Source organism: Sus scrofa, chromosome 15 (assembly GCF_000003025.6).
Source record: "Sus scrofa isolate TJ Tabasco breed Duroc chromosome 15, Sscrofa11.1, whole genome shotgun sequence".
Lineage (NCBI taxonomy): Eukaryota > Metazoa > Chordata > Mammalia > Artiodactyla > Suidae > Sus > Sus scrofa.
The window spans coordinates 118392172-118406884 of NC_010457.5; the positions used below are offsets into that span (position 1 = coordinate 118392172).

Sequence of the window (14713 nt, forward strand, 5' to 3'; positions counted from 1 at the left end):
TCTGATTTAGTGGCATCGTCCTATTAAGTTGATATACTTATACTCTGATACAAGTTATATTAAATCCTTATAAAGTTTATGCTTCATTATCAAAAGGGTTTTCTCTTTCTTTTTTAAAAATATTTTTCTCCTTTCGTAACTACTAATTTTTAAATATCAACTAAATACTGAATATTTTGAATTACCATATATACATTGGGTCTCATATGGCTGTGGTTCATTCTTCTGGATGACTCTTCTGCTTTTGATATGAGATTCCATTGTCAAAAGTTCACCAAATGATGGAGCTGGGAAGTACCAGCTACTCCAAATAGCTCTTTTTGTACATTAGAAAAGCGAGGCTCAGGTTAAATGACTTGCATAACTAGAGAATATATTTGGCAGTCAGTACTATATATCCTGCCAATATTGCTGTGAATATCTGTGAATGAAAAGATTTTTTTTTTTTTTTTGGAAACTAATAGAGGTAATCATTATTTCTTTTTGCTGCTCTGTTTATCCTTGTCCTAGAGGCGCAGTTGAGTGCTGTTGATTCTTTGATTGACTCCATGTGCTTGGTAAAGAAAGATGAAGAGGAAGGCACCATTGAAGACTTATTTCCAACTGTCAAAATCCCAAATCCTCAATTCCAGAGGTTATTTCAGGTGAGAGAGGAAAGATGAACCAGTCATATTTTTTTAGATGAAAGAGAGCCTAGTGAAGTTAGGGTAATTAGCTGGTCCCAGTCAAACTGAGGGCTCAGTTGCTCTACTTAATGGAAGAATGACAACTTTCTCTTCCTACTGGAAAAAAAAAAGATAAAAATACTCTGAGCTTTTAGAAAGAAAGAAGTTAGGGTGTTTGAACATTTTTTCCTAGGTTTTGTTTTTTGTTTTGTTTTAAACAGGAGGACCTAATAAAAAGCATGTTCGTTTATGCTTTTTACAGGATTTCCTCTCTTTGATATGAGTGAGACTTGTTTTTTATATCCAAAAGTAGGGGGGCTTTTATCACCTGTAAAATATATAACCACTATTAGCGAGAAAGTGTTATAGGTCAGATAGAGACGTTATAGCATAAACTAATTAAAGAGTTACTAAAATAAAGAAAAATACAAATTTCTGGACCTTGGCCCAAAGGAATTAGGAGGTGGAGGTTGGATTAAGGGAACTGGGGGACCTGACAAGAGAGCTGACTTACATGAAGTAAAGGGAGGGATGGACCAAGGTTTCAGGGGAAGGGCTGTTCCAGTCCTGGAATAACCTGCTAACAGCAGGACATAGGCTTTTCTGAACCCCACAAAGCTGGGAAAATTCACAAGCAGCTTTTCCCCACAGTGGGGTGGGGACCCTACTCCTGCCTGGAGGTGGAAGAGGAGGTGGGGGTTGAGGTCAGGGCTGTGTATTGAGTTCATTGATTGCTCCTTTGGACACATTTCTCAGAGCATCCTTAACTAACTCAAGTCCATATTAAGGCCTCTAGTGATTTTGAGAGATCTTCTGCTCAGAAGAAACTGTCCATTTTTTTGATGATTCTAATTCCTTTAAGTAGTGAAAAGAAAAAAAAAAAAAAAAACACTTTTATTCTAAAATTAGAACTGCAAAGCTTAACTTGTCCAGACCTGACTTCATGAATACTTTAGTATTCTAAGTGTAATCAAGTATAAATTACTTGTATAAATTCCTTTGCTGTTTTTGACAAATAGACTTTAAGACCTCAAGGCTTCTGCCTTTTGTAGGGAAGGAGGAACAGACTAGTTGGTGTGGGGAGCTTGGAAAAACTGGTCACTGTGGTGAAAAATAAAAACTTTTAAAACTTGGCAAATTTATCAAGGGTGGGTTCTGTCATCTTCAGCAAAAGTTTGTTGGATTATTGAACAGATATAAGCCATAATTGTAAGCATTGTTATCTTTTAAAGCTTTAAGAACAGGCAGCTTTGATTTTTACAACCTACCAAATTTGTTTTCTTTTGTGGGGTAGAGTTTTTAATATGGCTTAAATGTGTAAAGAAGTATCATTACTAGGGCATTTATAAATTGAATTCCCTTTTTAAAAAATGGATATTTATTGAGTACTAACAATCTACTGTGTGCTAATGAATGCTATAAGCTCACTGCCTGAAAGGATTCCTCCAGGAGGGGTAGAGAGATGTAAATCCAATGGGCACAACATTGATGAGTACAAAAATGCTATGGGAATTAGAGGAAGAGAGATTCTTGCAAGTTGGTGACTTTAGGAAGACTTCATGAAGGAATGCAGGAGGTGTATGATGTGACAAGGCATGCTAGGCAGAAGAAGTAGCATGTGCAAAAGCAGGAAAATATGAAGAAGTGTGATATATTTAGGGATCTACACGTAGTTCCATTTGGCTGGAGAATAGGCTCTATGGGAAAATAGTGGAAAAAGCAGCAGGGAAGATAAGCAGCAGGCAGGTCTTGAGGAGCCAGTAATTTTGATTTTATCCTCTAGGCAGTGAATAATCACTAAAGGATTTTGTCAGCAGATGGGTGACATGATTTTTAGAAAATAGGTCTGATGGTGGCATGGGAGGTGGCCTAGAGAGTTAGGAACCCTGAAGAGGCCCCCATGAAGACTTGAATTATAGCAGTGAGAGAGTGGAGAGGAGAAAGTTGAGAAGGTAGAGTAGATAGGGCTTAAGGGATTGGATGGATGGTGGTTGATGAGAAATAGGAATTAAAGATAATAGGATCCTATCTTGGATGACTAGAAGGATGATGTCACCATTAATTATGATTAGGAATATAGGATGAAAAGACAGAAAAGGTAATTCATGTATTCTTGCAAGTGTTAAATTGAGGTATCTCTTGGCACTCAGTCAGAAGTCGGAAATAGGGATGCAGAGCCCAGGAGAGCATTCAGGCTAAATACACAGATTGGAGAGCCCTCCTCATTTAGGTAGAGCCGGAAATGGATGAGGTTACCTGGGAGAGGCTCTTGAATGAGGAAGAGAGAGAACAAAGTCCTGAACACCAGTGTGACTAGGCCATTAGAGATAGACAGGAAAAGAAGAGCTGTTAAAAATCAGAACAGAATGTTCTTACTTCCACCCCCCAGAAAAGTCAGATCAGCAGAAAGGACCAGGAGAAACTAGTGCCTTGAAAGGTGCAGGAGGAGAAGAGTGTGGAGAAGAATCACTGTCCACACTGCAGTGGTAGGGAGAGCTGAGCCTGGCAAGGCCTTTAGGATTTGCAGTGAAGTCTTTAGTGATTTTGAGGACCCATGGCAGCAGAGTAACGGGATGGGGCCAGGTTTCAGTGCCTGGAGGGGAAAGCTTTGCCGATGAGGAGGAAGAGCTACAGGAGGATGGTGGACCCAGGAAGACATTTTTTTCTTCTTTTTAAATCAAATATCTATCCTTTAGGGTAAATGAGGAGGATGCAGAAGGCGGGATAGACTACTAATCAAGTTGTTAGCAAGAGATTAATTTAATCCTAATTTTGGAAAGAAATGCTGAGAAATATGTCTCTTGTCAAGTGTCCAGTTAACCCTTCCTTTCCTTTCCTTTCCTTTCCTTTCCTTTCCTTTCTTTCTTTTCTTTTCTTTTCTCCTAGCCCCACACCTGCAGCATGTGGAAGTTCCCAGGCTGCAGGTAGAATCGGAGCCGAAGCTTGCTGGCCTGTGCCACAGCCACAGCAATGCCAGATCCGAGCTGCGTCTGGAACCTACACCACAGCTCACGGCAACACCAGATCATTAACCCACTGAGCAAGGCCAGGGATTGAACCCACGTCCTCATGGAAACTAGTCAGGTTCATTGCCGCTGAGCCACAACAGGAACTCCTAACCCTGCCTTTTAAATAATCGATACTGTATTGCTAAAATCAGCTTACTAGTAACCTATGAGCTAGCCACATAGCCTGCAGTTTTCTGTCTAGTATTTTTCAAATTGTGAAAATCACATCAAGAAGTGAGGGTTGCTCAAAGAAGAAATTAAGAAGGTTGAGGACTGGGATCTCAGCTTCTCAGCTACTAAAAGGTGTCACTTTCTCATAAAAGAGTTGGGATCTTTTAAAATTAAATTTGATGAGTATCCCACTTAGCTTTATCTATGTGACCTTTGAGAAAATATGAGAGGTTAATGCTTTAGAACATCTCTTTTGGGTCTCTTATTACTGATTTACAGATGATGACACTATTTGAAAGAATTACCTAGAGTTCATACTGAAAATCTGGAATGGTTTTCAGTAGGGAGGCCAACCAAGGTATTTGTCCATTGTTTGTTCTAGTTCTTTTCCTCAAAACATCAATTGACTATCACAGATTCTTCCAGAGTATGTGAGAGGTAGTCTGCTATCTCGGGTGTTCAGTTTCTGCTTACATCTTTAGGACTTTTCAAGCTGTTTTAGGTATTTTAGTAACTGACCCAAGGGAGAGCACTACGAATTACAAATTATGCACAAGGAAGTTGGGGTAGATTCACAGGGTTTGGAATCATTTTGGTTTCCTCTTTTGCTTCACGTTACAGGCCTAATGTCATTGATACTCCAGGGAAAGTGGAGTAATTAGCAAAGAGGAAAGCAGGAGTCAGACACTGAAACAGATGATTTTACTAGGAGAAGGAAAACTTGGGGTAGGTGTGTTGAAATTGGGGAGCAGCTCATGACATCTCTAGAGGGCACTGGTACTTAATTCCTACCTCAGGGTTTTCTCAATTTGTAGAGCATTGACTCCTAGAGGATATTTACTATTTAAGTATCTTTATTTTTTTATTTTATTTTTTTTAAAGAAATATACTATTATTTTAAGCTTGACCATCTGTTTATTCAGACTTGCCATATGGAGGTTCCCAGGCTAGGGGGTCCAATTGAAGCTGTAGCCGCCGGACTACACAAGAGCCACAACAACGCGGGATCCAAGCCATGTCTGCAACTTACACCACAGCTCACAGCAATGCCGTATCCACTGAGCAAAGCCAGGGATTGAACCCACAACTTCATGGTTCCTAGTCGGATTTATTAATCACTGAGCCACGACGGGAAATCCCTCTTTATTTTTTTAGAACAGAGACTTACAGCTTACATTTTCTACAGAGTAGGAAAACAGTCCACGGGGCAGTATAAAGCATATACTTTGTGATATGAAGCAGTAATTTTGAATATACAGAAACTATTCGGCTCCCTGTTTTCTGCTTCAAAATTACTAGTTTATAAATTGTTCAAAGGTGAGAATAGGAGCCTTTTCTCCAACCTAATTTTGAAATTATCCTTTAGCCTGGGAAGTAAAACATCAATGAATTGATAGTTTCATTTTTTTCTCTTAATGATTGTCTCATCCTATACTCCTTTTACTTTTTATTATTATTATCATTATCATTATTATTATTATTTTTTTTTTTAGGGCCACACCCACGGCATATGGACATTCCCAGGCTAGGGGTTGACTCGGAGCTGTAGCTCCCAGCTTACCCCACAGCCACTGCCATGCCAGATCCGAGCCGAGTCTGACCTACACTGCAGTTCTCGGCAACGCTGGATCCTTAACCCATTGAGCAGGGCCGCGGATCGACCCCATGTCCTCATGGATACTCATTGGGTTCGTTACCGCTGAGCCACAACTAGGAACTGCCTTATACTCCTTTTAGAATATTTACCTTTCTGGGCAGATAACAAGGCCTAGCTTAGTAGCCTCAAAGCAGTATTGGTAATTGAATGGAATTGCTTGCCAAATTTCCACTTGTATGAGCAATGGAGAACCTTTCCTTATCTTGGCCCTATGCCTCGTGCTGCTTCCTGACACCTCTGTCAACAACTGGAGCCCTGAGAAAGAACACTTTATTCAGTCAGTCAGTACCTTGCTAGGCGCTTATTATGTGCCAGGCACTATTTTCAGTACTTCAAATTCGATAGAAAATGAGACAAATAAGATTTCTACTTTCAAGAGGGAAACTCGAGTAATAAACAAGTAAACTAAAAATTTATAACTTTAGATAATGATACTGTAAGAAATATAAGACAAGATTAATGATAGAGAATGACTGGGTGGTAGAATGGGGTTGGGGGCTCCCTCATGTGGTGTCAGGAGAGATGATAATTGAGCAAAGAACAGAATGATTTTAAAAGGGCCGACTCTGTTGAGAGCTAAGGGAAGGAGAAGAGGCCGAGGACCTGAAGTCTGAGTGAACTTGGCATGAATGAAACAGGAAGAGCCCAGTCTCACCTGGCTGTGGTAAGGAAGAGGGTGGCAGGTGACATGAGAAGGGAGGTGTTCAGGGGTTGACTTTAGGGTATGGAAAGGAGCTTGTTTTAGAATGACTTTCGTTCCCAGTGGATGCAGGGAGACCAGTGAGGAGGTGATTGCAGTAGCCCACATGAGAGGCGATGCTGTCTGGACAAGAGTGGTATAGAGGTGTTGGACAGAAGTGAGTAGACAGGTGGAGGGCAGCCTGGGCACCTCCCCTTTGGCCTGATTCATCCACTGTACGTGTCTTTCTAAGACTGTGCAAGGGCAAAAGCATAGCATGCTGAAGGGAGGTAAAAGGATGATAACCAAAATTCTCTAATCCCAGACTGTCCAAGGCTCTTGGAATTGCGTCTCAAGGAACCTCATATGTCCTCCAGGTAGTTAGAGCAGCGACCTTTTTTTATGAGATGAGGCTTCTTTCCAGGAGGGCTCCAGCCGACAGCGCTGCTAGGCTGGGGTCTGTTTTACAGTTGCTTTTAGACATTCCCAATGTCCTGCTGAACAAAGTGACCAGGTCCACCCTTTCTGCTGTCTTTTGTGCATGGGCGGAGTCCTGTAGCCTCCCTCGAGATGGAGGGTCCCTGATCAGAAAACTGTAATGAAGCTGTGCGATGTCTCCATCGTTGTTTTAAAATCCTTATACTTTTTCAACAGTGTCTGCTGCACAGAGCTTTACATCCCCAGGAGCCTCTGCCCCCAATTCAGCAGCATATTTTGAATATGCTGGATCCCCCCACCGAGGTGACAGCTAAGTGTCAGATTCCTCTCTCTAAAATAAAGACCCTTTTTCCTCTGACTGAAGTCATCAAGAAAAAGGACCAAGTGACTGCTCAGGACATTTTCCAAGACAAGTAAGTACTGGGTGGAGTTTCGTGTGACACTGGAACATGTTAAGATGGGTGGTGGTCCTAGAGGGCCTCTGGCTTTAAGGGTTGCACCTGGGTTGGTGGAATCACAAAGATGAAAGAAACCTTTTCCTCTTTGACCCTTGCATTGGAAATGTGGGTTCCTCACATCTCTCCACTAGATACAGTTTATCTTTGTTGTGTACCTGGAATTTAGAGCTACCTTTTGGGTTATTGACTTGATGAGCATCAGGTTCTTGGTGAATTTTATATATATAGGAAGGATAAACAAACTTTAAATCTCTAAGACTAAATTTTATCACTTTTAAGGTAAGGTGCTGGGGATGAGAGGAGGGGGCGAGAGTCATAAGGCTTTTTGTTTAGCAGTTGAGATGTCAGGAGGATATCAGTGAGATTCTGAGTGGGCAGATGGGAAGAAGAATGAAAATCCTGGTCCTTCTTTAGCTGTGCTGTTAGTGTGATGGTGTTGTGCTCAGTTATATACCATTAGTGAGGTATTTGTCATTTAAGGATTGTAAAATGCTTTTCATACAGTCCTTAAGTCAAGCTTTCGGATAGCTCTTAAGTTTTTTTCTCACATCAGATTCTGTTCAGAATTATATCAATTTCCATTCAAAGCAGAACAAAAATAAACCATTAAGAATGATCCAGAATCATTTTGGTGTATAGCATTGATTTTACCAGGTTGAGATTTGATTATTGGTGACTTTCCCCCTAAATCAAAGTGATCTACTCATTTCTTGAGGTTGCATTTTAAGATCCAGTTTTGGACCACAGTTTTTTTCCCCTTTTTCTTTATTGCCTTCCCACAGCTGTATTTTTATTGACCAAGACCTCATTGGAACTGTATTGAGTAATTTCCAGAAACCTTCTCAGGGTTATGTAAATTGTTGATTCAGTGAATTATCTTCCAAGTTGGAAAGAAACCTTTGCATTTTCTGTGGCTTTTTAGAGGTTAATAGCCCAAGCTTTGTCAGAATTGGCAAAAAAAAAAAAAAAAAAAAAAAAAAAAATCATGAAATTGACAGATTCTGTCATGTGCATTTCTAACACATCGTGGAGCGTTTTGTTTCTTTTTTGTCTGTCTTTTCTTCTTCTCCATAGGAAGACTATCGCTAAAAATCCACTTCCCCTCTGCTATCCTCATCTACCCATATATCCCTCAGGATTTGTATCTTAGAACAGCTCAATAAAATTCTGAGTCCTTTTCCTCCCATGACAGCCTTGCTTCAGTCTCACTGCAGTTGTATGGCTAGTCTCTCTCTGTGTATTAAAGCTCCAGTTTCAGATCTTGATTACCTTCTGGTGTAGTGGGAAAGAAATGGGCTCTTTTCCCCTCCTCTTGTTGATTAAAATGTAAATTAGCTGGTTAAAAAAACACACTACCTAGCTGGGGAAGGCTATTGTTCTGTGATTTGATCCCTGCTCTGATTACACCTTCAGCCCTGTTCCTGCCTTTCACTCTTTTGGGAAGCTTGAGCCTGCTGGGCCTCTTGTTCTTTGCTCCCATAATGGTTTATGACACGGCCAGATTATCTGCCTGGAGCCTGAGAATAATCTTGCTCTCACATACCTCCTCTTCCTTCTCAGAAATCTTAGTTTTTAAGAACTGTAGAAGTACCATATTTAACAAATATTTCTTTAGTACCTCCTATATTTAGGAATGACTCAGCCCCTTCTGTAGAGTTCTTATAGCCCCTCAGTTTTTGTGATAAGGCTCTGATCAGCTTTAGAGGTGGTCTCCCTAAGGGGAAGAAAATGTGCCAACAACTAGTTATGTTTTTGTCAATGTTCAGCATCCCTGTATCTAAGGTATGTATTTCCAGCACAGAGGTGAGGGGCTAAGATTGAGGGGTGGGCAAGTATCTGTTCAGGAAGTGTCAGGGGCCAAGACAAGAATTCTGAACTGGGAATCACTAAGTTTCATTCCAGCTTTGTCACTATTGATCTGATTTTGGTTAAATAATTTTACCCTAATGAAAGTTTCTTCATCTTAAAACAGCCTTATTGCAAGAGATACTGTAACAATAAAATTACAGATATTAAAGCACGGTAAACTATCTGAAGAGAAGGCAACAGTCAAAACCCAAGGCAATAGCACTGTCATTATGAGTGAAAACATCGAACATTTAAGGACATCTACTATTCCACTGAACCTGTTGAATGCCTAGTGTTGCAGTGATTTCTTCATTTCTGAAGGGTCAGAGCACCACCTGACCTTGTCCAGAAGTGTACTTGATATTACCCTTGGTGTAGAAAAGCAGCATGACCCTTAATGTTGCTGAACACTGTTGAATTGACAGGGTCATCTCTTGGGCCCAGAACTTTTGTAAGAGAAAGGACATCTGTGGTCTAATCCTGCTTATGGAACTAGTATGTGATCTTGATTTCTTCCATCTCTATTTGCAGATAGTCTGTAGTTTTCTCTATTTTTCAACTCTCTAAGACTCCAGTCCCTACTTACCCTCAAGGCCAACCTCACCTGGTTTTACTCTGAAGACTTCAGATTCCAGAGTCAGGACAGTGTGATTTGGTCCCTCGCTCTGCAGTGTGACCTTAGTGCAAGTTGCATATCCTCCCTAAGCTTCAATTTCTTCATGGGTAAATAGGGGTAATAGGAATAACTGTCTCAGAGGGTTGTCACGAAGGTTAGTTGGGTAAAATCTGCTGCTCCCCGTTGTGCCCAGCACAGTGCCTAACACATAGTAAGAGTACAGTGTCTATGAAGAAATGATAGACAAATTTCTCGTCACGTCCTCAGCACCTTTCCGATGACTCCAGGAATGGTGATGATGTTGATGGTTTCACAGAGAAAATAGAGACCGGCAGGTGGGAACGCCTCAGTTTTCTGGTCCATTTCACCTAAAAACATATCTGTATTGCGTATTTCCTTTTTTCCTGTCTCAGTGGAAGAGGGTACCTCATCCTGTCCCAAGTTAGTCCTTTCACTTGTGTCCTGGGATGCCATCTTCTGTCTCATCTGGTACCTTAGACCAGTTACAATTTCTTCCTTCCTCCTATGTTTTCAGCTTCTCCCTCTGTACCAGCTCCTTTCCCTCCACATATTAACACTTTATTCCTTTCCTCTAAAAGAAAATAAAATAATCCCCTCACTTCCTCCCTCGAAATACAATCTGTTATCATCTCCTTCCATAGCCAGTCTTATTGAAAGAATAGTCTCACTGCTTCCTTCCCCAGCTCTCATTGTCTCAGCCTTCTGCCCCCACCACTTCCCTGAGATTGGTCTTCTGAAAGACACTAACTGCTAGATGTACTTCATCTAGGCAGTCCTTTTCTTTCTTGACCTATTTGACATTATCACTTGACATTATCACTTATTCTTTCTTTTTAAACTCATACCTTCAGCTTTTCCAGATTTTCCTTTCTAAACCTTGGGCAGCCCTTCTCAGATTCCTCTGGGGGCTGCTTTTCTTTCTCCACCAACCTTAAATGTTGGTGTTTTGTAGATTTCTCCTCTGAAAGCTGGCATTTATAGGATCAGGATATATGCTGAGAACTTTACATGTTTTATCTCTTGGGATTCTCTTTGCCAGCCTGTAAAATAGGATCTTTTATTTATCCCATTTTAAAGCTGAGGACAGTGAGGCTTAGAGAAGATAAGAAACTTGCCCAAGATCAGTGCTTGTTAAGTGCTGAAGGAAGGATTTAAACATGGGCTTTCTGACCCCCAGAGCTTAAACTCTCAACCATTATGCCATATTACATATCCTAAGGTCTTTATTATTTCACCCCAAAAAACAACTAAATATCTGTCTGTCCAAATATATTCCATCTTACCCACTGGATCTTAGCTGTCTATAGATAACTCAAGGTCAGTATATGCAGAAATGACTTCATCACCTTCATTCTCTTTTCACACTCCTTTCAACCTCCTCTTCATGCTCTTATTCTCTGTTTCAGTGAATGACACTTAATTTCCAGGGAGCTGTCCCTTTTCTTCACTTTCCATGTCTGACTGGTTTACCAAGTTGTGTTAGATTTACTTCACATCCACTCCTTTCGCTTCAGGTTAGTATAGTGGCGAATAGCATTGATTTTGGAGTCAGATAGATTTGGATCAAAACCCAAGCATTTCCTTTTAATAGTGGTTAGAATTGGCAAGTTGCTCTGTGCCAAGTTGTAATAACACATACCTGCCTTTCAAAAGGCTGTTAAGAAGAGTGATTAAAAGTTCAGGATTAGCTATGGGCTTCTTACTGTGCTATAGACAAGGTCAGGTTCTTTTGAGCCTTGGTTTGCTCATTTGTAAAGGACAATAGTAATATTACATGATAATAACAAATAGCTAACTCACGGTTGCTGTGAAGTTTGAGATATTTTAAATATGCTTACCATAGTGACTAGCACATGGTAAGCATTTTTTAAAAAAAGGTTAGTTATTATTATTGCCTGCTGCATTGCTTTTATTTAGTACTTACTTTAGCCTGCTTTACTGAAATAACTTCTTTTTTTTTCTTTGCTTTTTAGGGCCACACTTGCAGCATATGGAAGTCAAATTGGAGATGCAGCTGCTAGTCTACGCCACAGCCACAGCAATGTCAGATCTGAGCTGCGTCTGTGACCTACACCACAGCTCATGGTAACATGGGATCTTTCACCTACTGAGTAAGGCCAGGGATTGAACCTGCATCCTCATGGATACAAGTTGGGCTCATTACTGCTGAGCCACAGTGGGAGCTTCCTGAAATAACTTCTTATTTCCCCATTCCAGTCTTATCCTTTTCCAATCCATTCTGCATTCTTCTGAGTGATTAAAAAAAAAAAAAAAAAAAATCCAGGGGAGTTCCCGTCGTGGTGCAGTGGTTAACGAATCCGACTAGGAACCATGAGGTTGCGGGTTCGATCCCTGCCCTTGCTCAGTGGGTTAACGATCCGGCGTTGCCGTGAGCTGTGGTGTAGGTTGCAGACGCGGCTCGGATCCCACGTTGCTGTGGCTCTGGTGTAGGCCGGAGGCTACAGCTCCGATTGGACCCCTAGCCTGGGAACCTCCATATGCCGCGGGAGCAGCCCAAGAAATAGCAACAACAACAACAACAACAAAAAGACAAAAGACAAAAAAAAAAAATCCAAATCTGATCACATCACCCCTTTGTTTAAAATTCTTTAATGCAATGATTCTAAGTTTCTATTTGTGTGTTATGGATCCTTTTTATCATCTGATAAAAACTATGAGCCGTCTCCCCAGGAAAATGCCCTCACGTATTATTTCACACATAATTTCAGGTGTTCATAAATTCTTTGACGTCATCCTTGGATGCCTGTTAAAAACTTATGCTTTAATGGCTTTCTGCTAGTATCAGCTTAAGATCAAACTCTGTTATACAAATGAGAAAACGCATAGCAGAAGGAAGAGAAGTGTCTATCCATAATCGAGCTCCTTAGAGAACCACTTTCTTTCCTCACAGTTTGTAGTATACAATTTAAATGTTTTATCTCCCACCATTTCCCAGCTTGCACCTCATGCCCCAGCCCAATACATCTACTTGCTGTCCTCTCAGAGGGATTTGCCGCTTAACCACACTAGTCTCTTAATTTCTCTTTGCATATTCATCTTTTTCATGAGGCTGAACTTCATGAAGATGTTCATTGTATATTAACTTTTGTATATTTATTTATTTATTTTAATTGAAATAATAACTATTTCAAGGCCCAATTAAAATGTGTAGATATTCTTTTTTTATAGCTTGTGTATACCAACAAATACATAAAAACTGAGAGGAAATACATTGTCATATAAAGAGTTTGTTTTGCATATGTATTAGATCAATTTTAAATTCCACACTTATTTTTCCATTTGTGGCTGGCAGGAAGTTGCGGAAACTAAGTTTTGGGTTTTTCTTTCTATAAAATGGAGATAGTATCTATTTCACAGTTTTGTTGTGAGGGTCAAACTAGGTGATTAATATAATAGGCTAAGCCCAGCTGAAAGTCAGATGCCTTTGGTGGGTATAGTTTGATAGTACCTTCCTCCCCGTTTTACTATTTTCATTCTCTGATTTAAATAAAGAATTCCTAAAGGGGGAAAACCTACTTGAAATCTCCCCAAAAGTGGCATTTATATGTATATAAATGTGGCATTTTCTGTATTTACTTCTTTGTAGAGTAGATTGTAAGACGTGACAGTGGATGAGAGAGGATCAGCCTTACTCTGGGATGGTGTTTCAGTTAGGGTAGTCTGCAGTAACAAACCCAAATATTTAATGGTTGGTTCTTTTACAATTGTAGAACTATATTATTTAATTGTACAGTTGCATTATTTAATTATAATTATAAATTATTTAATGGAGAGGAAATCAGAATCAGATCTAAGAAGACTTCAGCATTCCAAGAATGATGTCAAATGACTCCCTTTATGGTGGATTATGCACTTATTTACTATGAGATATATTTCTTCTCCAGAGATTCCTTGTTTGTGGATCAATTGTAGATTTTTGGTATGCAGTCATTCTGAAGTTTTGATGTAAGAGTCTATATGTGTATGAGATTGTTTTAAGTTGTTGTTCTCTTAATTGCAAGTTCATCTCCAGTGTCCTGCATTTGTACCCACCTCTTCTCATGATTTCTGATTTTGGTGGTATAATCGTGCATGGATGATTTCGTATCTTTACTATATACATACCTTTACTGGTGAGCCTTGTCATTTGTGGCATTTTTGTTTCCTGTTGCTGTCTTTTCTTTTCTGCCTAGAGAAGTTCCTTTGGTATTTGTTGTAAGGCTGGTTTAGGGTTGCTGAAATCTCTCAGCTTTTGCTTATCTGTGAAGGTTTTGCTTTCTCCTTCAAATCTGAATGAGAGCCTTGCTGGGTAAAGTAATCTTGGCTGGAGGTTTTTTCCTTTCATCACATTAAGTATATCATGCCACTCCCTTCTGGCCTGCAGAGTTTCTGCTAAAAAAATCTGCTGATAACCTTATTGGGGTTCCCTTGTATATTGTTTCTTTTCCTTCACTGCTTTCAAGATTTGTCTTTAATTTTGGTTAGTTTGATTAATATGTGTCTCGGTGTATTTCTCCTTGGGTTTATTTTATAGCTACTCGTTGTGCTTCCTGGGTTTGAGTGAGTGGTTCCTTTCCCATGTGAGGGAAGTTTTTGGCTATTATCTCTTGGAATATTTTTTCTGTCCCCTTCTCTCTCTCTTCTCCTTCTGGCACCCCTATGATACGGATGTTGGTGTGTTTAATGTTGTCCCAGAGTTCTCTGAGACTCCCTTCGATTGTTTTCAATCTTTTTTCTCTTTTCTGTTCTGCATCTGTAATTTCCACTAATCTGTCCTCCACCTCACTTATTCGTTCTTCTGCCTCCTGTATTCTGCTGTTAGCTGCTTCTAGTGAATTTTTTATTTCAGTTACTGTATTTTGCATCTCTTCTTAAGTTTTATATCTTGTATCTCTTTGGTCAGTGTTTCCTGTAAGTTATCCATCTTTGCCTCCAGTTTATTTCCAATGTCTTGCGTCATCTTCAGCATCAACAATCTAAATTCTTTTTCCTGGAGGCTGAGGATCTCCTCATCACTTAGCTGTTTTTCTGGGGTTTTTCCTTTCTGCATCAGCTGAGTTATGGTCCTCTGTCTTTTCATTTTTATAGGTTTTTGGTGTGGTGACCTTACAGATTAAATAGAGTTGTAGCTGCTCTTCCTTCTGGTGTCTGC

General features: G+C 40.0%; 1 protein-coding gene across 4 annotated transcripts in view; it reads left to right on the plus strand.

The window, feature by feature from the left end:
- Positions 1–14713, plus strand: part of XRCC5 (X-ray repair cross complementing 5) — a 97032-nt gene that overhangs the window by 37229 nt on the left and 45090 nt on the right. For all 4 annotated transcript variants that reach the window (XM_003133649.5, XM_021076277.1, XM_005672177.3 and 1 more), the window contains 2 exons: positions 511–644; positions 6835–7031. In XM_003133649.5, the coding sequence (XP_003133697.3) occupies positions 511–644; positions 6835–7031 (331 nt within the window). The remainder of the gene's footprint in view (positions 1–510; positions 645–6834; positions 7032–14713) is intronic.